The sequence below is a fragment of the Caretta caretta genome, chromosome 11 (assembly GCF_965140235.1).
Source record: "Caretta caretta isolate rCarCar2 chromosome 11, rCarCar1.hap1, whole genome shotgun sequence".
In the NCBI taxonomy this organism is placed as follows: domain Eukaryota; kingdom Metazoa; phylum Chordata; order Testudines; family Cheloniidae; genus Caretta; species Caretta caretta.
Window position 1 is genome coordinate 39,749,164 of NC_134216.1, and position 22,208 is coordinate 39,771,371.

Consider the following 22,208-nt stretch of genomic DNA (forward strand, 5'->3'; position numbering starts at 1 on the left):
TCTAGCCACAGCCCCTTCCTCGTGTACCCAAGGATAGAATAGGTGGCGGCAATATTGGTTCAAAGATTTCCCTTTGCCGGGCATATCCTCAGCTGCCCATTTAGGATTTTAATCCCCTTTTTCCACCGTATTAGTGGAAAGGGGTCTTGGGACTTAGTAGGGCTGAGGATCTTGCCCACAATACTCAAAGTACTTCTTTGGCGGGAGTATAATAATTTCCTGTTGCAATCCAAGTGTGTTTATGTAGCAATTAACTTGCTCTTTCTTTGTTCTTTGGGGTTTGTAGGTATTATTACCTGGCTTTCAAGGCACATCAGACCCCTCTTGGTACCAGAGAAAGCTGTATTGCTATTTTGGAGAAATCGAAACTAGACAATTGGGTTCTTGGGAAAACAAAGGTAGGGCATGTTTCTGGTTTTCTCCAGGGGTGTCCTCTCTGCAGCGAGGCATGTCAAATGAGTGGTTTAATGAAGCTGTGGCTCATTCTTCCCTGTGTGGATGTGATGGGAAAGGGAGAGGGTGCAAGGAATGTCCACTGCTCCTGCACGCTGACTGCTGCTTCAGGCTAGTGTAGCTGCAGGTGCTAGCCTCCCTAGATTGAGGGAATGCCTTGCCCCTTTCCTGCCTAGCCTGCATAAGGAGAGATGCACATAGAACCCTCTCCCAAAGGTGGCATAGTACCCGCACCACCCCTGGGTGCCTCCGGGGCACGGTGCCTCCAGTAGTGCCTGCTGGTGTGGGGCTCCTCCACAATCCTCCCTACTGTAGGTTGTGGCTTAATGCCACCATTTAGCCTTTGCTATCTGTGAACCACTTTAGGCCAGTATCGGTTTGCAGAAGTTGTCCAGCCTTTCAGATGAGATGCTTTGGGCTATTTTAGTAGCAGCCTTTGTTCATAGTTTAAAATGGTGTGACCGATTTTGCAAAATATGGGGTCAAATCCTGAAATTGCTTACTCATTCCTTAGAAGTAAGCCAAAGGGAGTTTCCTGAATAGGGGCTCTTAGGATTTGGCCCCTGAACTAGGATACAATACTGTATTTATAAAAAGAAAAGGAGTACTTGTGGCACCTTAGAGACTAACCAATTTATTTGAGCATGAGCTTTCGTGAGCTACAGCAGTGAGCTGTAGCTCACGAAAGCTCATGCTCAAATAAATTGGTTAGTCTCTAAGGTGCCACAAGTACTCCTTTTCTTTTTGCGAATACAGACTAACACGGCTGTTCCTCTGAAACCTGTATTTATAAACTCACCCTTCTCCCCTCTTATCATTATCATGAGGACCGCTTTGTGCTAATGTTTATCCTAAGGACTCCCACCAGATTTTCAGTGTAATGCCACATTAATGAAAGAGACCATTATTGAAAATGTTACCACAAATCAGCTGTAGCTTGAAAAGCTATATTTAAACATTGCTGATACAGAAATGCAGCATTCTGACCAAGCTGTCACCAGTGATTTACTTGGGGGTAACGGGGATAATTGTGTGACTTGCATTGTAATGGCTGATTGTAATTAGTGCAATGAACTAAAAACATATATTCTACCACATGGTTTCTGAAATTCTAGCTATAAGAGTTAGCAGCTTTTTCTAGCAATGATGCTGTAATGTAGATTGAAATAATACTAATGAGGAGGCAGTATAAAAGATTTTATTCTGCTGCTTACATGTAATGCTGAACCTGTTGTTCCATTTCAGGTGTTTCTAAAGTATTACCACATAGAGCAGTTAAATTTGCTGCTGCGAGAAGTTATAGGCAGGGTGGTGGTAATGCAGGCCTATACCAAGGGGTGGCTTGGAGCTAGGAGATATAGGAGAATCAAAGAGAGAAGAGAAAATAGTGCCGTCGCCATTCAGTCAGGTAAACATTCATATTCCTTATTTCATGCACAATCTTGACATTTTAAATTGCCTGCAAATTATCTATTCATTTTCTCAATGGTTTGCTGTGAAATCAAAATAATATGTGGTGCTTTCCCCCTCCAGCTAACTGATACCAACATTACAGATTAATTTCTAAGTTATCAGTTTAGTAATCACTAATGTCTTTGTTTAAATGTTTTATTATTATAGACTATGCCTGTAACAAAGGAAGAGTGTTGTTTAGTGTTTCTCCACTAATGTGCAGCACACAGAAGAGATGCAATAGCTACAGTCTCCTTTTTGCATGTACCTCTGCATTCCAAATAACATAAATACTGCCATGGGCTGGGAAGGTTGATTATTAGTAGTTTATCATGCTTCACTCTGTTGATGTATTTTTTGGGAGGTGCGGTGTTAGAGGGATGCAGTTGTTTGCATTGAACTTTGACCTCCAATGATTCTGCACCTCAGTCTTTGCTTGACTTTGTGACATCAGAGAGCACATGTAGACAATTAAAATTTGGAAGACTGGAGATGCGTTTGAAGTTGTGGAGATGCTTATACTCCAGTCTTGAGCCCAGAGTTCAACTGGTGGGTGGGTGAGGAAGAGGTAGTGGGAGGGGGTGGTTATGGCAGGAGGATGAAAGATTAGGCACATCTCTGACTCTATAACACTTCCTTAAAGAACTGTACCGTAATTCCCAACACATGGGTTTGTATTTTTAGCCTGGAGAGGATATGAAACTCGCAGGAAGTACAAGGAAATAAGGAACAGAAGAACTGATGCTGCTATACATATTCAAGCAGGTAATTAAAACATTATTTCCACAGACTATTTTGCTATGGATAACTTCATGTCAGTATTTATAGCTGAGAGAAATGTAAACAGCCCAAACAAAAGCAATCAGAAAGTACTGCTTCTGATCATGTGTTCTTCAATATCAAATGTCACCAGTGACAGGACTTTGGAGCTTTTATGGTGAGTACATTTTTGAAAGCAAAACATGCTGATTAAAAGCCATTGAATGAATTCTCAGGGATCCATCTGGGCTCAGAGAATCAATGTGTATTAACCATGTGTAGAGTTGGTGTGAAGCACTAGAATCGTTTTGCTTAAAGTGTGGATGATAGCCACTGGACATGCCATCTCTCTGGCTTTGTGGTTATCCCTAATATTGGCAGATTGCCAGGTTTTATTCTTAATTGCTGTGGATTTTCCCAGCATGGGCCAAGCCTCCGATTCCCTGCCAGGCTTCAATGCATGCATATCAATAAGAATTTGGATAAACTGGAAAGAGATTATTGAAGGAACAGGCCTGCGGGCTGGTGCAGGTCTCTAGTAGAGCGCAAGAGATCATAGGGCACTGAAACTATAAGATCCAACCTACTGAAGTCAGTAGCAGAGAGGCTATAGTTTCAAATGCAGCCAACATGCAGCAAACTAGGGATGATGTACCACACCTGTGTATGCCATTGTTCCCTGCAACCAAGGGTGAAGTCGTTCTGTAGCAGATCTAAAAAGAGCCATAGCAGATGTACCAACAGAGAAACCTGTGCTCCACATTTCAGTCCAGTCATTGCTTTTACTATAATTATGTGACTTCTGTTACCTCTGAGTTCTGTTTTTCTCAGATGATAGTTAAACTGAAAGAAAAGATTTTCTGCTGAATGTTCTCTCACTTCTGAACATAAAACTAAAATGTTATTGACAAGCCATTTTCATTATAAATCCAACAACTTCCTTCCTGTCCCCAACCCTGTTCCTTGAGAGTCAGCATCACTATGACTTTAAGAGGAAGGCAAAATAATACAATTCTGGCTGTAGTATTAGAAAGGCAATGTATGTTTCTTTTAGGGCAAGGCTCTTTATACACATTATTCTGTATGTTCATAAAATACCATGTGCCTTGCTCTAGGGCTATATGCTGTATGTTCAATGAAATTGGGAGCTATTGAACGGGAAGGTTTTTCCAAGTTACAGCAAACACCAAGTGACTGGATAATCATATGCTCTACTTGCTCCCCACCCCTGTGCTGTTATCTTCCATTGTTCTCGTTTTAACACAGAGTACCAGTTCTTCATACAGGGAATCCATCTTTAGATGTACTGTAAAGCATTGACTCTTGACAGTAATGCTCTTTTTGGAAATCATTATTACATTTACATTTGGATGCCTGCACTTCAATTTCCCAGCCAACCCAACAGCCCGTGCAGTACAGGGGGAAAGAAAGGCTAGGTCACAGATGACCCTTCAGTCTGCACTATTACCAGTTCTTAAAGTAGTCATTTGGCACAGCACAGAGGAAAGCAATGTGGTACAACACCTGGCCCTGGAGGGTGCTAGGCAGCATTTTGCCTTAGAATTCCATGTAGAGGTCCTGGGCATGCAGAATATGTATGCCCATTGCTAAACCATTGATCATTGTGTTGATCAGATTGGATGTATGTGCATTAGGACTACAGAGTTCAGAGTGACACAGCGCACCTTCGTGTTAATCATGCTTTACAGCTATTCCCATCTTTGGTACAGCTTTAGAATTTATGGTGCATAATCATTTATTTCAGAAAATAAAACTTCAGTGTGTGTGACTCTCTGCCTTAGGAAATCTATATCTAGGACTCTCTAATTGAAACTTCTTTCTAAACATTTTGTTTATCTCTGCAGATTAGTCTTTCTGTGTTTCAAGGCTGAGCAAATAATTGCAAAGTGTGACCATTATCTGGGTTTTAAAATAGACTGTCTATTACTATTGTTACTCCCATGCCACCATAAAAGTGTGTGGTGCTGAACAGGCAAATAGACATAATCTCCACACTGAAGAGCTTACAATGTAAGTACAGATAAAGGACAGCATTTCAAGAAAAAGAAATGTGGTCATTTTAACATTATTTTAAAGAATGAGCAATTTAGATCACAGAGATACAGTACTTGCGTTTGCTGGTCAGGCATTTGTAAAACCGCATAATTAAAGTATATATACCAAAATAAAACAGTCCTTGAAATTTTGGAAGCATTTGGCTTACATGTTTCTACAGAACAGCACATATTGAAATTTGTTTTCCTTTCATCTCCTTCCCAATAAAAGCAGCAGTGCAGCTTATCCCTTTAGCTTCCTCAGAACTTCCTTTCAGAATTCCCGATCTATTACAGCACATTCACATACCAGAAACAAGATGCCTTTTCATGCTGTCAACCTTTTTCATCTGAAATGTAAATTAATTCTTGCTGGTACGCTTTGACAGAGATCAAAGTAGGGGGTATTAACCTTATTGGGCCTTCTCTTCATTGGAATCAGTTCCAAAGACTGCAAGGGTGGTGTTAGGAAGCCAGTCTTCACTGTTATCTATGGCCCTGCTCCAGGCAGTCCTCTGTCTACAAGTCAACATTTCAAAGGCAGTGATTTCTTTTGTAAATGACCTTATCATTAGTTTAAACTGTGTGAAAAATGATTTGCCTGAATAATTCTCACAGGATTATCCTGCTCATTTTAATTGTGGGGGGACTTCATTCAGATTCCAGGATATTGTTTAAGTGGTTTTGACAGCAAGTGAGCACAGCCTGATAGAAAGGAGGAACACAGCTTCTGATTGAAAACCTCTTGACTTGTTCAGATTGTTCATTTCGTGAAGTCAGTCTTTGAGGTAGGCTACATTTGCATTTTAAAAATAAACAGATGCCTTTCAAATACATGAGCTGTTGGTCTGGAGATCTCAGTGGGCCCAACCAGTTCACTATCCATTGATGGAAATGTTGGAAGAAAAAACAAATTTTTAAAAAACCCAAGTATCCATGAAGATACATTTCCTGTGTGTATAATATTACACCAAAACGAAGTCATTATTTGGGGGTGGAAAAAACCCCTTGCTAATAGGTAAAATGTTTATGAATTTAAGCAGTTCAGTACATCTACAATAGTGGTTCACACAATGTGAGCTACATCAGTGTATTTACACTGGTAGCTAAAATCCCCAGTGTAGGCAAAACCTTACCCACCTAACTGTGTCTCAGTTTCCCAATCAGTAAAACATGGATGGATCATAACAATTTTCTACCTCAAAGAGAAGGCAAACGTATTGTGAAAGAATTGAGTTGCTCAAACAAAAATGAAGTAGTTATTTCTTTGTGCTGTGGTTTGTATTGCTTTGTTTAAAGCCTAGAACAAGGAAAAAATCACTTTGTTGAAATAATTTTAACATTACATTGACCCAGATTCACAGCTGGTGTAAATCAATGGATTGCCATTGTTTGATTTCAGTGGAACGATGCTGATTTACACCAGCTTTGGATCTGTAGCTATATTTGTATTACCATGTTTTATTAATTAGAATTAAAACCAAGTAAATTCAATTATAATGGTAATTTTGTTTGTTTTTACTCCATTCCCAGTCACTATAGCGTGGATTTCCATGTCAAGTGACAGCTCTCTCCAAAGACTTGAGTGGATTTTAATCTCTGTTTCATTTGTGAGCAGACACTGCCAAAATGCCAAATGAGTGGTGCATGCAATTCACTTAGATCTGAGGTGACATCACTGAACTCATGTTAATTAAGGCCTCTTTAGCCATCTGGAATACGCTGTGCAACTCTAGTCAGGATTGAGTTTAAACTCTGCTTCCAGAGGTGAAAGGCAAATGATTAATCCACTGAGCCACCATCCCCTCCTCCGACACACACTCATGCACTCACCATATGCCACATTTTACTGTGGAATTCTTTACTGAGAACTCAAGATTCAAGTTCTTTTTTGTGATGCTCAGGAGGAAAGAGAAATGAGACAATCCCTCTATGAACTAGTTCTGTCTTGTAACTTTTTACCATGTGATGTTGCTCACCAACTATTTCACAGTCTTAACTAACAACCTTCTAAGAACAAAATTTTGTGACTGGGGAGAACTACATATGATTTACATTAAGTTAATATGTATGTAAAATGTATATGGCTAGGATTTTCAAAAGTGCTCAGGAATCACACCTTCAGCTCCAAATGTAGACATACACTATGAGTGCATCTACATTTCCATTAGATTTGTACTTCCTGGTTTTGACTGTAAACGGAAAAGCACTGAAAGCTCACTGGACAGGCAGCCTATTCCTGCATTATTTCATGATCCAGCTGGAGCCAGGAAAGGACAGAACTCCTTGGCAAACCTATTCCTACTTGATCCAGCCTGATTTCTAGACTTAAGAGGTTCAGATTAGCAGTTACAATTTTGGGTGCTGTCACAGGCTTTTGCACTCCAGATTTTACCATAACAGCCAGTAATCTAAAACACTTTGTGTAGACAATAATACCCAGCAGCATCATAAGCCCTGTTTGCAACCCTGGAAAAAAGGTGCTAATACTTACTAGTACATTTATGGCTCTGTTCTCCCCTTTATGAGAGAATACATGCTGGGAAAAGAAATTCCACAAGTTGAAACTCAGTTTTCTATTCATTCTTCCACTGACGGAATGGCGGCGCGGGGGAGAGAAGTGTTTTGCACCCTAAGGTTGTAAACCTGCAAACCTCCTGAGATCCACAGGAGACAATGGGCATCTCTGGATAACTAGGCTGGCATAAAAGTTGTGTAAAAAAGTGGAGGATCATAGTGTCCAAACCCTCTCAAATTTTGGCACTTAAACTCTGGAAGTGCTTATTTGAGAAGACAAATGAGGAAGTCGGAGGTCTTACTTGGGAACCCAAGTTTGAAAATTGGGCCTATAAAGTACCACGATATTATGGTATCATCCCTTCAACAAGTGACTAGTTTGCATTTCCAAGGGCACAGTAATTCTTGTTTTTTACTGTAAATGGGATTAGGATTTGAAAGTGTCCGTCTATGTAAGTAGCTGTTTTACCTGCTCTTTTATGGTTAGGAATGAGAGAGAGAGAGAGATGTTTCTTGAGAAGAATGAATCCTCTCTTGCTGCTTTAAAATGTTTCGTACCTCCTGCCTATATGTTTTATGCATCAATCTATGATTGTCCTGATTGCTCTCTACATTGTGCTCAACAGCCCATTGTAGCATGACATGCTCTATGCCAGTGTTTCCCAAATTTGGGATGCCGCTTGTGCAGGGAGAGCCCCTGGCGGGCCCAGCCAGTTTGTTTACCTGCCGCATCCACAAGTTCAGCCAATCGCGGCTCCCACTGGCCGTGGTTCGCTGTTCCTGGCCAATGGGAGCTGCGGGAAGTGGTACAGGCCGAGGGACGTACTGGCCGCTGCTTCCCGCAGCCCCCATTGGCTGGCCACAGTGAACCGTGGCCACTGGGAGCCCCGATCGGCCAAACCTGCGGATGTGGCAGGTAAACAAACCAGCCGGGCCCGCCAGGGGCTTTCCCTGCACAAGCAGCGTCCCAAGTTTGGGAAACACTGCTCTATGTAAATCAGCAGGAAAATGCCTGGACTTTTTGCTGACCAAAATTGAACAGCTTTGTGTGTAATCTATATGGCTCAGTAAATTCTTTGTGAATAAAGGTCTTTAACAGCAAAGCATCAAGTCCGAGTCCTGAAGGTAAAAATAATTGCAACTTGCTACCCACTGAACCTGAGGGAAGACTCATTTTGTATGAGCATCAGTATCCAAAATGCATGGCACATATAATATTTAACACCAAATGACTATTAATATGAGTGATAATGTGCAGTTCACATCCCATTTTGCTCCAAGCTCAAATCCTGTTGTCATTAGCTGTGTAAGGATCAGGACTGAATATACTGTTGCTATGAAGTTTGCGGTAGAGATACATAAGGTGAAAATAAAGTGACAGCTGGTAATCATTCTTCTTCAGTGATGTGATGATTGTTCATGGGGCATTAGCAACATGCATCTACTAATTTCACACTCTTTGAGCCAAGTGCTTAGTGTCAAAACCAGCCATAGTCAGTAATGCAAATTGCTGTGATGGAGCAGCTTCCTGACCTCTCAGCCTCCCACAGTAGAATGCCCTGTGTCTATGTTGCTTTGGAAACATTATGGATCCATTTCAAAAATGCTGAAGCGAAACACTCCTCTGAATGTTGAATGAAACCTTTAGGAAACATGCTGGTCTGCCGTGCTATTGAGGTTATCCCAGGAGTCAAAGGAGAATCAGGAATTGCACACCTGTTACCTTGCAGCACCTAAGCATTCTAGGAAACCTGCCTTTGATAGAGTTTAATCAAAGACAAGCTAAGTTCTAAAATATTTATGAAAACAAAGGAATACAGTGGAACCTATTACAGTGAAATCAGATATAGTCAAGCTCCATTTATTTAGTGAATGAAGGACAATCCTGAATTGTTTCATTGCATTAAAAAAAATTGAAGAGCAGTCCAGTGTATCCACAGGGTAAAAAGTGCCATTGTAAGAAATGTGACACTCCGTTTTTTAAAATAGTAGTAATGAGGAAAAAAAAGTCTAAAGGTTCAGACTTAAGAAAAGGTGAAAAACAAGCCTGCTGATGCTATCATCATTTTATTATTTTAGTTTATTTTCAATGCTCCTTTTTATTTAAACTTGTCCATAGACTGACCAGTATTTGGCACATTTCAGCTCTGTAGAGATAGCTGCTGCTGGCCAGTTGTCTTTGCAGCCAACATCAGAGTAGGCTTCTTGTCTGGTCAGTAGGGGATAGTTAAGGATTGGAAGACTGATCACATGAGGCAGCTGAATGTTTGCCTCCTCTCTGCCTGGTAGGCAGACTTTTCCAGTCTTCTTATTAAGGAAGGAAAGTGCTTCAGTCTCATGATACCTGAATGCTGTATTTACAGCACCTCAGCAGGCCCAAATTCTGTCATTCTTTCTGCAAAAGAATGGTTATTTATTTCAGTGGAAATGAAGTGAAAGATAATGACATCTCACTAAAAAGCATTTTTTGCTGCTTCTAACACTGGCAATTCTGAAAACTCCCAAAGGCACTGAAATATTTAGGTTATTATGGTGCATTGCATACCACAACTCAAGCAGTTCAGGTGGCTTTCATTTTCGTGCATTGCACAGAAAAATGTAACTACAAAGATTTTTCTTGAGAAACACTGGTTGAAGAGAAGGTAGTTAATGCTATCCTGTGATTAAACTAGACAGGAAGGGGATTGGTTACAGTTCTCCCTAAGGAAACCCTTAAAAAGAGATTATGGTGACTATTTTTCTGTTTTCTTTAACACACACTTATTAATATGCAACATAACATCAGTGTGGGCTGCTTTTAAAAGAGTAGTTAAACACTGAAAGATGAGACTCCATGAATAATCCCAAAATGTGAGGATTTTAAGGTGTAAACTGTACAGGGCAGGGACTTCCTTTGCGTGGACAGTGCCTAGTAGTCCTGGAATTTAAAACACCGTGGGAAAAATAAAAACAACGAGGAGATGTTGCATCTGAAGAAGTGTAGTTTTTTACCCACGAAAGCTTATGCCCAAATAAATCTGTTAGTCTTTAAGGTGCCACCGGATTCCTCGTTGTTTTTGTGGATACAGACTAACATGGCTACTCCTCTGATACTGGGGAAAATAGCTGTTATCAACACACATTTCTGTTTTCATAGAAACCATACGCATTAGAGATGGAAATGACCTGTAGGTCTTCTCATCAGACCTCCTATATTTAGGTTATCCAGGCCCTTCTCCATCCTGCTACATCGTTTAGCCAGTGCAGGATCAATCCCTTCAGTATATTCTCAAATTTCTTGGGCCTGATCCTGCATTGGGATCCACTATGCCCATACAGAGTCTCACTGATGTCATTGCAACATCAGGGCATAGATTTCAACAACTCAGGTGATGGGGCTTTCTCCTATTCCATTGTGGAATAATTCTGCAGACTGAACCTGATGCTTAACTGCCTTTCCTAAAGCAAAGATACTTTCCTAATTGAGGCCACCGCTGGGAGATGTGTCCTCATATTCATCCCAAATTCTCCTTTGCATGTTATCATACTATTAGTTTTTACTATACCCTGGTGGTCCATGACAAACAATCCTTTCCCTATGTTGTTTCCATGCTTCATATATTGTGCAGTAGAAGGTTATCATCATTTTTGTGTGGGTATTGTATTTAAATTCCGTTGTATGTACTTTCCTCATGTCACATACAATAGAATATCAAGGTTGGAAGGGACCTCAGGAGGTCATCCAGTCCAACCCCCTGCTCAAAGCAGGACCAATCCCCAGTTTTTGCCCCAGATCTGTAAATGGCCCCCTCAAGGATTGAACTCACAACTCTGGGTTTAGCAGGCCAATGCTCAAACCACTGATGTATCCCTCCCCCTCCCGACCTATCCCTCCCTCACCCCCTCCTGCCATTTAATCATTTTATTTATGTTTTAAAATAAATCAGTGTTTGATATAGATCCTAGGGGAGAGAAGGAGACCCTTGATTTTATTTTCCTTTGTGACATTAATATTTCCTTAAATTTCTTGCTTCTCAAATGCAACACTGTATTTATAAGGTCTGGTTTTACCTGTACTGTATACAGGAGTTATAATATCTTTGCTCAATGCTAGAGAGAATGAAGCCCAAATTTATATTGGATTCAATTTTGAAAAGTGCTTCACTGACTCAGGTGCCAAAATCCTATAGATTTTCAGTGGGGCTTAAGCACATTTGAAAATTTTACCCACTGACTTTTTTTGTCATTCCACTGCAGTAGAAGCTTCCTATCTAATTTATTGTTTCTTACCTCCTACTTAACTTGTGTGCTTTTGCGTTGGTGATATAACTTCAAAACATTTCTTGGCATGTAAAGATATTTGACATGACTGAGCCTAATGTATATCAAAAATGCTCTGTTATGGTTACAACTGGTTGAAAAATAGGGGAAGAAAAAATTTTGACTTTTGTTGTTAAACCTAGACAAAAAATTAAGTAAAAATTTCAAATTTTGAAAAATGTTAATCTGTTCTAATCCTGGTAGTTGTGGGTAAAACGGAATGGCTTTTTTATGACTGTTTTAATTAATATACCATGGGCCTGATTTTCATCAAACTAACTAATTACATTTATTCTCACTTTAAGTTTGTTTGCACTACCAGAATGGTGTAAAGTGGCCTTAGTGTAAGTGAAAATCAGGCCCTAAATATTTTTACAGTGTTTTAAAAGTGGAGCCAATTCTGCAAGGTGCTGGCTGCCTTTGGCCTGCATTTATTTAAATAGAGACTGAAAGCACTCAGCTCTGAGCAGGAGGGTGCCTGTTCTGTATAAGAGAAGCTGGTAGTTCTGACTAGGAGTGATTGTGAAGCTTCCTCTTATTCATACTTACGTCTGTCTAGCTTTCAGAGGATACACTGTTCGAAAAAATTATTCAAGATTGAAAAGTAGCGATGGTTACCCAGCTGATACTGAGTCTGTGGACAACTGCTCTGCCCCCAGTTTTGGCTGTGAAGAACATTGGTGAGTTGAATCCTTTGGTGTCCATTATTTTCACAAAAATCATATCCCATACAACACAAGGTGAAAGGAATAGGCTCTGAAAACAAATACCCTGCTTCAGCATTCAGCCATCTCTTTGGGATCCTGTTATTCTGTAAGCAAGAAACCTGTAAGCGGGCCAGTCCCTCCACCAGTTTAGTCATCTCAATGTTCTCTCTCTTGTCAGAGTTTGATGTCTTTGTTTGTTGTATTATCTGTCCAGATTGTGGGCCTGTACATTTCTCAGCAGCACACTCAGCACCCATTGACTTCAGTGAGAGTTGAGTCTGCTCAGCATTTCACAGGACTGGACTACATACCGGTGACTAGATTTGCTAGATTGGAAGCTCCTTGAGGTAGGGGCATGGTTTTCTTTTATGTCTGTAATGCTCCATGCATATCTAAGGTAGAGACCATAACAGTAAAAGGCAGGTCGGTAAGTCCCCTTCAGAGAGCCTAGGAGTACAGCAAATCTTCACCCTGGTTCCTACCTCTTTGCTGAGAGAGCAGGATTTTTAACCTTTCTCACTCCAAGCTCTACCAGCTGATTCACTCCACCCAGTTGTCCTCATGTATCTTACCTTCAGCTGGAACTGTAGGAGGCCGCTTACTCTTCTATAGCTGCCATCCATGACATTGCATTGATTATTCACCGGGGTAGGAACCCCTCTTTGACACATCTTTGTCCCTCTGGCCCAAGGAATGACAGTTCTGGGTTCTCTCTGGAATATATACTTCCCAGTTAGCGGTACAGCAAGAGCCTGCTACACCTCTTAAGAGAGCTCTCTGAGAAAACTGATGACTTACTTGACTTTAAGCAGACTGCATTATTCCATGGAGTAATAGTTTTAAAAAGAGGTGACCTTTGAAATCTCCAAACCCATACTTCTGATTTCTCTGCTTGTACTCATAAAATTCAGTTCAGTTAAATTCAATGATAACTTAGTGATTGGTTTAGATTGAATAATTTGTACTAAATGTTACAATGTGTGTCATTAAAAGATTCTAACCAGGTACAACCACATGTATACTCCTGGGCCATGCAAGCCAAGAACGCTACAGATGCTCTTTAGTGCAGCAATCTGATTTATGGAAGGGAAAGGTTTGGTCCAATGAACAAGGGCAAAAAGAAGAAATAAAAGCTTGTTGCAGTGCATTCAGGCAAAGGGAGAGTTCATGAAAATGAGCTCTGTACAACTTACCACCCCAACTTTGTCTGCATGCTGGTCCTCTCTCCCTGTGGAAATCCATAACTCACCATCCATAACTGCACCAGCAGGGTGCAGCTCCCTACCCTTGCAAGGTACTCCAGTGGGACTCTCTTGCCGCCATCTCAGTCATGCTGGTAGTGGCACAGTGATCCCTTCAGCTGCCTGCTGGTGGTGGTAAAAATCAGCTGTCACCATGTGTGTCATGCTGAGTACGTTTCCCAGACCCAAAGAAGAGCTCGGTGTAAGCCTGAAAGCTTCTCTCTCTCACCAACAGAAGTTGGTCCAGTAAAAGATATTACCTTGCCCACCTTGCCTCTCTGATAGATAGGCCCATCCCAGGCTGACTATTTCCCCACCCTACATCAGGCTATTTTTGGAATTACTTTCTGCTTTCCAGGTAGATGTGTTTTCTTGGATTAGGTAGTATTTTTCACAGCTATATAGCCCCTCAGGCTCATGAAGCTTCAGGGACCAGCAGGCATTGAGGCAAATCTGGGCTGGATAGAACACTAAGTTGCTAATGGGAGTACATTGCCCATCCATCTCTTATGCAGGAATGTACTTGATACAGTAACGCCTCGCTTAACGTTGTAGTTATGTTCCTGAAAAATGCAACTTTCAGCTAAACGATGTGAAACAAATCCAATTTCTCCATAAGAAGTAATGTAAATAGGAGGGATTAGGTTCCAGGAAAATTTTTTTAACCAGACAAGACTATATTATATATACACCTCTACCCGATATAACACGATCCAATATAACACGAATTCGGATATAACGCAGTAAAGCATTTCCCCTCATCCCCCCTCCCTCCCAGGCTTCCGCAAGCCTTGGAGGGAGGGGGGAGAAGCGGAATGGCGGCAGCGCACTCAGGACAGGAGGCGGAGGTGGAGCGGAGGTGAGCTGGAGGGGTGGAGCTGCCGGTGGGTGCTCTGCACCCACCAACTTTTCTCCATGGGTGCTCCAGCCCCGGAGTTGGCACCTATGGTGGCAGCGTGTCTGGCTCCGACACGCTGCTCAGAGTGGTGTGTTAAGAGGGCCGGGCCAGGGCTGGGGGGTTGGATAAGGGGCAGAGGGTCTCGGGGGGTTCTGAGGGGTCAGTCAGGGGCAGAAAGTAGGTGGGGGTCAGATAGGGGGCAGGGCCACGCGGTTTGGGGAGGCACAGCCTTCCCTATCTGGCCCTCCATAGCAAGTTCAATATAACGCGGTTTCACCTATAACGCGGTAAGATTTTTTGACTCCCGAGGACCGTGTTATATCGGGGTCGAGGTGTGTGTATATATACACACAGTATAAGTTTTAAACAAACAATTTAATACTGTACACAGCGATGATGATTGTGAAGCTTGGTTGAGGTGGTGAAGTCAGAGGGTGGAAGAGGGTGGTATATTTCCCAGGGAATGCCTTGCTGCTAAATGATGAACTAGCTTTTGGCTGAGCCCTCAAGGGTTAACCCATTGTTGTTAATGTAGCCTCACACTCTACAAGGCAGCACGAAGGGAGGGGAGACAGCATGGCAGACAGAGACACACACCCTGTGTGAGAGAGAGAGATGCACATTGCCCCTTTAAGTACGCTGACCCACTCTAAGTACACTGCCTTTTTAAGTAGATCAGCAAGTTGAGACAGCAGCTGCTGCTGCCAGGAAGCTCCTGCCATCCTGAGCCCTGTCGTGTCCTGTCCCCCCATGTAGATGGGGTAAGTGGGGTGCAGGAATGGGGGTAAGGGGACACCCTGACATTAGTCTCCCTCTCTCTCCCCCCCTCCCTTGCACAGCAAGCAGGAGGCTCCCGGGAGCAGCTCCAAGGCAGAGGGCAGGAGCAGCACATGGCAGTGGGGGGAGGGACACTGAACTGCCCGCAATTTGTAGCCTGCTGGGCGGCTGCTGCACAGGGAATTTAGAGGAGCGGGGAGCTGATGGGGGGCTGCCAGTCCACCCTGGTTCCAAGCCCCCACCAACTAGCTGCAACGGGCTGCTCTTCCTGCAAGCAGTGGACAAAGCAGGCAGCTGCCAAACGACATTATAAGGGAGCATTGCACAAGTTTAAACGAGCATGTTCCCTAATTGATCAGCAACCGAACAACAAAACAATCTTAACCGGGACGACTTTAAGTGAGGAGTTACTGTACACACTATGAGTCTCAATAAAATCCACACATTCTCTAATCCAAAGCTGTATTCTGTTAAAATGTCACCACTTCTGGTGATACTGGGTTTTATCCCTGATAAATATTGAAGATTATGAGCCTGATCCTATAATTTTCTCAGCAGCACCCTCTTTCCCACCCCCACCTCCCCATTGACTTCAATGAGACTTGGGGGTACTCACCATTTCATAAAAGGCACTCAGTATCTTGCAAGTCTGGATTCTATAATTTACCTTTCATAAATCAAGCTGCACTTCCATGTGAGGCTGTTACTGCGTGCTGGGTTTTTTTAAGCATATGGCTGTTCAGTCATAAAGGAAACATAGTAAATAGGAATGCTGATGAATAATAGTTCAGATGTTTAACACAGTAGCTTGTAATATATCCCTAGAGAAGGAAGCTTCATTGTGAATTCACATACCTTTACATTCAAGTGTAGAATAATACAATTATCTTTAGGTTTCTTTTTATTTGGTAGTTGGTTGGGTTTTTTAAGATAGTAGTTTGTGAGAATGAAAAATGAGAAATGTATTCTGTGGGTCAGAAAGCAGAATCACATCTAGGTACTCAGTTTCAGTTCATGACATCCACAGGAACACAACTGTATACAATTAAATGTATCACAATCTGGCCTTCTTCCTGAAGAAAATTCAAAAGTTCAGCATAACTGAATGGAGAGTACATATTCTAATATTTGAGGAAATCATGGTGTTTCCAAAATGTACAAAAGAAATGGGCACATCTAGGAGAAGAGGCTTTTTAAAACTTAAATTCCTTCAAATGAATTTAGGCTATCCACTTAGCCTGTAGAACAGAGTAGAAGCAAATACACGCTATTAAATGTTATTAAAAACACAAGATTCTTATTTCAACTAAGTACTAAATATCTCCTACATTTAGCTGCCTAATTTGAAATGAGAAGGAACTGTACTCAAATACAAAGGACCTTTTTATATGAACCTCAGTAATTGATATCACAATTGTGTCTATGTTGCTAGCTTTTAACAGATAGCTTTTTACTGTACACAGTAGGAGTATAAATAGCTGCATAACATTAACTTAAACATTAGTGGCATAAATGCTTCCTGTCATTTAACTGGCATGTTCTTGCATTCTGCTGTATAGAACTGAGGGGCAGCCTGTGGAACTTTCTGATTGTGAAGAATCTTAGGGTTACATTGGCTTCAATGGGAATTGCCTTGATCTGAATTTGGCAACGAAGCACATCTGTATATATGAGTTTTGCCAGCCCTTTTTCTGATATCCCCAGCAATGAGCAGGAATCCTTAACAAGTCAATTACAGCTAGAAACTGGCTCCTTTTCATGGCCTGAGCAGCACACAGGGGCCAAATCACAATCAGATATAATATCTAATTCAAAACAGAATGGGCAAAATTTACCTTGAGGAGCCTGCCTTGGCCAATGCTTAATCCCATCAAGGAAAGTGAAAAACTGTCTGAACCCTCCTCAAAACCTTCCATCTCAGAATGTATCATTCTATGAAGCCAAAGATGCTACATCTTTCCGAGCTGGTATCTGTGATGTCACAAAATGACGTATTTTGGGATATCGTCAGCTAACCAGGAAGTGCTGGATTTGATGACTGGGGGGAGGGAATTTCTTTAGGTAGTTAGTTAAAACTTATTTCTGTTTTGAATGCTCCCCACAGGCTTCTCAGTGGGTGCTGGGAAGGTGGCGGGTGGCAGGTAAATAAAGCACTGGAATACAGGATTAACTTTATTATTATCCCTCATTATTAATACATCCTGGGGGTTGTTTTTAAACAAATAACCTTAAAAACATACAAGATATATAAGCATAAAAAGAGGAAAGCTGCCATCTAAAATTTGTCCCATGAGTCACCAAATAAATCCTGACCACAAGGTGACTCTGTAGCTTTGGTAGTCAGGGCTTTTGTTAAACCCTCCACAGAATTCCTGAATTTTAGGTGCTCAAATGCTCTCGTTCTCCTCTGACTGTCCTTAAAAATCTTGCAAAGCCTAGGAGCATGCTCTTCTGGATGTTACTGATCGCGATGTCTTGCGCTTCTTTTCATGTTCTTGAGTTGCTCATTCATATCCTCAGGGATGCTCCAAGTACCCCAGTAATCACTGGGATCATCTTTGTTTTAGTTTTCCATAATTATTCCACTTTATGGCAAAGTTCTTCATGCTTCACTATCTTCTCTTCTTCCCTTTTTTTATATTTCTGTCTGCTGGTATGGCAATATCAATTAACACGGTCAGAGTTGTCTTCTTTTCTACAACAAAAATGTCCAGCCTATTTGCCTGAACCATTTGTCTGTGGCACTTGCTGAATCCCATAAAGACTTAGCCTGTTCGTTATCTAGAGCATTTTCAATTCAGTGGTCATAATACCACATAGTGTGTTTGAGTCCATACTTGTGGTAGAGGCTCCAATACATGCACTTGGGTTATGTCTACACTGCAATTGAAAACTCACGGCTGGCCAGTGCCAGCTGACTCTAGCTAAGGGTTGTTTAAATGCAGTGTAGACATTCAGACTCAAGCTGCAGCCTGAGCTCTGGGACCCTCCCACCTTACAGGGTCCTAGAGCCCAAGCTCCCCAAACATCTACACCACAATTAAACAGCCCCTTAGCCCATGAGCCTGAGTCAGCTGGCATAGGCTAGCTGTGGGATTTTTACTGCAGTGTAGACATACCATTGGTGACTTCATTGTGTTTGTTCAGACATTCTCTCCCAGACAGGCTCCTGCATGTGTTCAACACATGCTCCACTAGCTCTTGCTCTTTGGAACACATTCTGCAGTTTGGGGAGCAGTTCTGTTAGCTGATTTTGTTTCAAATGTAATTAAGTCTTAAGGACCTCTCTTATGCACTCATAATGAGGCACTCTGTCTATTTTTTTGAGGTGTCCTTCTACAGACCATGAGTTTGTTAATCTTTGTTCACTAATGTGTTCAGTCTCTCTCCACCACTGTCTGTGTATTGATTTCTCTGTAAATCTTTCAAGTCCTTCTTTGGCAATTTGGTTTCTTCTTTCTTTTATGCTGTCTTGGGCTGGGATGCATGCTCGGCCATTGCATGTTATCATAACCAGATGATCTGTTACTCTGGCTGACTCCTCATATATTTTGATGTTATATTCTTCATTGTCAATTGCTTCCTCCAGAGATAGCAGACCTCTTCCTCCATCACACTGTCAGATGTACATTCTGTCCATTTCTTGATTCATATTCACTACTTTATGTTTTGCCAGGAGCTTTCTTGTTTGGATGACAACATTTTTCTTCTCTTGATTCCACTTGATCACTCCAGCAAATGTATTGTCCAAGTATTAATGGCTTGGATCAAATTCTTTGAGTTGAGTTTTGTCCTCAGTGTAGATTTTATTTGTCTTTCATATTCTTTCCTCACTTCTTCTTTGACTTCCTTATGGTGTAAGTCTAACAGTTCACTGATTGCAAGGTGTTTGTAGGGGCCATGCTGAGAGATAGCTTAAATAGTACCTTTGTTAACTTGTATGCCATTCGATTGTACCAATTTACACCCTGTACGGACACCAACACACATTTATCTACCCCAACCTATAGCTTTTTATATCTTCACCAAACTGTTCTAAACAGATCTTCACTCTCTGTCTCCTTTTTTGACCATCCATAGTTTCAGATCATCTATGTATAACACATGGTTAACTTGTTGTGGTTCTTTGCTGTTATCATAACCATAATTTATCTCATGGAGCATCCATGTCTGCATCAGCATTGCAACCACAAATGGCATTGGTAATAAGGAATTCTCTTGAAAAATTCCTCTTTTAATTTGGGCCTCATTAATGAGAGTCCCTTTCAGGTAGAGTCAAGTGTTCCAGTTAATCATAGATAGCAGCAGAAAGGAAACAATCTTTGGACGAACCTTGTGCATTTTCAGTGTGTCGAGGATACATGAATGTGGGACGCTGTCATATGCTTTTTGGTAGGTATCTACACCATCTTTATTTTTTCTTGGGTTTTTTGCGGTGCGGGGGGTTGTGTGTGTGCATCTTCTGTGATCCTCTTGTTCAGCCTAAGGTGGTCTTTTGTCCCTTTCATGTTTACTGTACAACCTTTTTGCTCAGGAGGCGGAATTCCATTGTGAGCTAGCACTATCCAGATCTTCTTTGCCAGAGATGCTGTTAGAAATTTCCACATATTTAGAAAATACTTGATTGGACTATAATTCATAGAATCACTCCAGCCTTCTTTCTTTTTTTTGTATAAGGATGATTCTCCCTGTCGCCATCTATCTTGGACATTCATTCTTCAAACATTTATTAAGTTGCTCAAATAAATAACGATTGAGGCATAGAGATAGGCATTTTAGCTAGAATCCATGCACCCCATCTGGTCTGGATGCTTTCCAATTTTTCATTCCTGTTGGTACCTCATCTATTTATTTATTTGATATTCCTGTGTATTCTTCTATTGTGTCGTTTTTAAATTTCTCTCTCACATTTTTAATCCAGTTCACTGTCTGGTTATGTTGTACATCCCCAGACCAGATTTCCTTCCAGGAGCACTGAAACTCTTCCACATTATTTATTGACTTTCTATTTTTTTCCCATTCTGCTTTTAATATTGATCTGATCAAAGAATCTCTTAGGGTCTCTTGTGAAAGGTCTTTTCTCTTGATACTGACAGCTTCGTGCTAAATATCTTTCAAGCCTATGACTCAGTGTGATCAGCTTGTTTACATTGTTCCTTCACCACTCTCACATCCCTTTCATTCAGTGGATATTTCATCTCCAGGGTCTTTCACTTCTGTTTTCTCTTCAAATGGTTTTTCTCAAATTCATCCAATAGACTGATATCAGCATAAAAGCTTAATCTTCTGGTTTAACCTCCATTTTCATGGAGGGTGTGGCATATTGAGAGTTTCCTGGTGGTTCATTCATCAGGCTTGATGTTAAGCCAATGAGCTGCTACTGTTGCTGTAGCATATATTTAACTAGCTAATACTCGTTGGTCTTACAGTTTCCTTGAGTGCTTCTTTCAATTCTTGCGCTATATCATTGGGTCTTTGCTGGCCTACAAATTTCATACATGGTAGAGTTAGTTGAGGTGATCAATGTCTCTTAACTCTGTATGATCTCAAGCAACAAATCATTCATATTTCCCAAACTTTGTTCAGGTGAGGTTTCACTCATATTTGTCCTCAATATTTCCTCAGTCATTTGTGGCTGCTGTTTATCCTGTATCATTGCTTCTATCAATATGTTTGCATGTGGTTCAACACCACTGATCTCTCTTTTCATGCTTTCAAGCTCCAATTCCGTAAATTCTTTTCTTTGGAATAAAGCTCTCAGTTATCTAGCAAACTCTATGCTTGGTCACTTCTTTCTTCATATTGATGTTGTTTCTTTCCTTCCTGCAGCATTCATTTCCTCCAGCCTCAATCTTCTGTTTTTGTCAAAATCCAGCATTGTATCACTTCTTGATTTGTGCTACAAGTCCATTTCACTCTTTTGTTGACAATGATCTCTGGTTTTCTCAGGTTGCTTGGACAGTTGCATGATACTGACCTCTGGTTGCCTGCTTCCACAAAGCACACCCTGCAGAGCAAGTTGCCTGCTGTACAGCTAAGGTCATCTTAGACTCCCTTTATGCCATTCAGAATAGTTATCAATTTGCCTGTATTCCCCATATTGTGTTGGGTTGGCAGGCTATACACAAGTGTATGCCAAGCCAGTATTTGTAGGTCTCGGAGATGGATTGTTATTACTATTGGTTTCAGTGTTTTCACTTTAACCTTGCAATTCACTTTAAAGGCATGAAGATAAAAACTGGACACCCTATGACAGATAAGGGCATATTGTTATTTGGCATAATGATAGGATTGCCTGTTGCTATGCCCACTGTTAGCAGAAAGAGCAAGCCTGGAGGTAGTTCCCATTGGAGTGATGGGGTTACTCAGAGCAGGGCACGAAGGAGGCAGCTGAGATCAGTGCCTGGGAAGGGGATAGTGTAGGAAGTGTCAACCAGGAATAAAAGAGAGGAGGTCCCCCTCGCTGCCCCCAAATTTGTGTTTACTTTTTGAGTATTCCAGGAGAGTGTCCTGAAAAGCTCACATATGTACAAAGGGGCAATTCCCACAAAGGGTTCCAAAATGAGAAATTAGACTAAAAAGCTATGTGAGTTTTAAAAATATCTTGGTTTTTTTAAGCCAAACTTATGATTTTTAAAAATCTGTTTATGAATTTGTGAGATTCTCAATACTGTAATTAGCATATTTTCTATATAATTTCCCCGTTCCTTTTTAGGACCTGATCCAATGCCTATTGAACCAGGTCCTTAACCATCAGTACAATATCCTTGCCCTTTTTCAAACTGAGTTTCATCAGCTGTCATCCCCTTAAGTCTTTAAATCCACCTGGAATTGAACCAGAAAGAACAGAAAGAACAGAAAGAACCCCTTCTATCAATATAGGTTGGGTCTACACCACTGAGTTATGGCAGCATAGCTATGGCACTGTAGCTATGACAGTATAGTCCCCATAGTGTAGATGAACCCTCAGCCTTTCGCTTCCAGTAGAAAATCATGGGATCCATGACTTACATGACCAGTGTGAGAAAACTCAAGAGGTCAGGTTCTGCTC

General features: G+C 41.3%; 1 protein-coding gene and 1 long non-coding RNA gene across 8 annotated transcripts in view; one reads left to right on the forward strand and one right to left on the reverse strand.

Annotated features, from left to right (window-relative positions):
* MYO3B (myosin IIIB) overlaps positions 1-22,208 on the forward strand; it is a 341,188-nt gene that overhangs the window by 223,832 nt on the left and 95,148 nt on the right. For all 7 annotated transcript variants that reach the window (XM_048870184.2, XM_048870183.2, XM_048870181.2 and 4 more), the window contains 4 exons: positions 287-398; positions 1,699-1,861; positions 2,590-2,670; positions 12,094-12,214. In XM_048870184.2, coding sequence (XP_048726141.1) covers positions 287-398; positions 1,699-1,861; positions 2,590-2,670; positions 12,094-12,214 — 477 coding nt within the window. The remainder of the gene's footprint in view (positions 1-286; positions 399-1,698; positions 1,862-2,589; positions 2,671-12,093; positions 12,215-22,208) is intronic.
* LOC125645114 (uncharacterized) lies at positions 9,081-15,886 on the reverse strand. Its single transcript, XR_007359186.2, has 4 exons — positions 15,774-15,886; positions 13,435-13,608; positions 12,814-12,954; positions 9,081-9,630 (listed from the first exon to the last, which is right to left on the reverse strand). It is a non-coding gene; the product is annotated as an uncharacterized LOC125645114 (long non-coding RNA).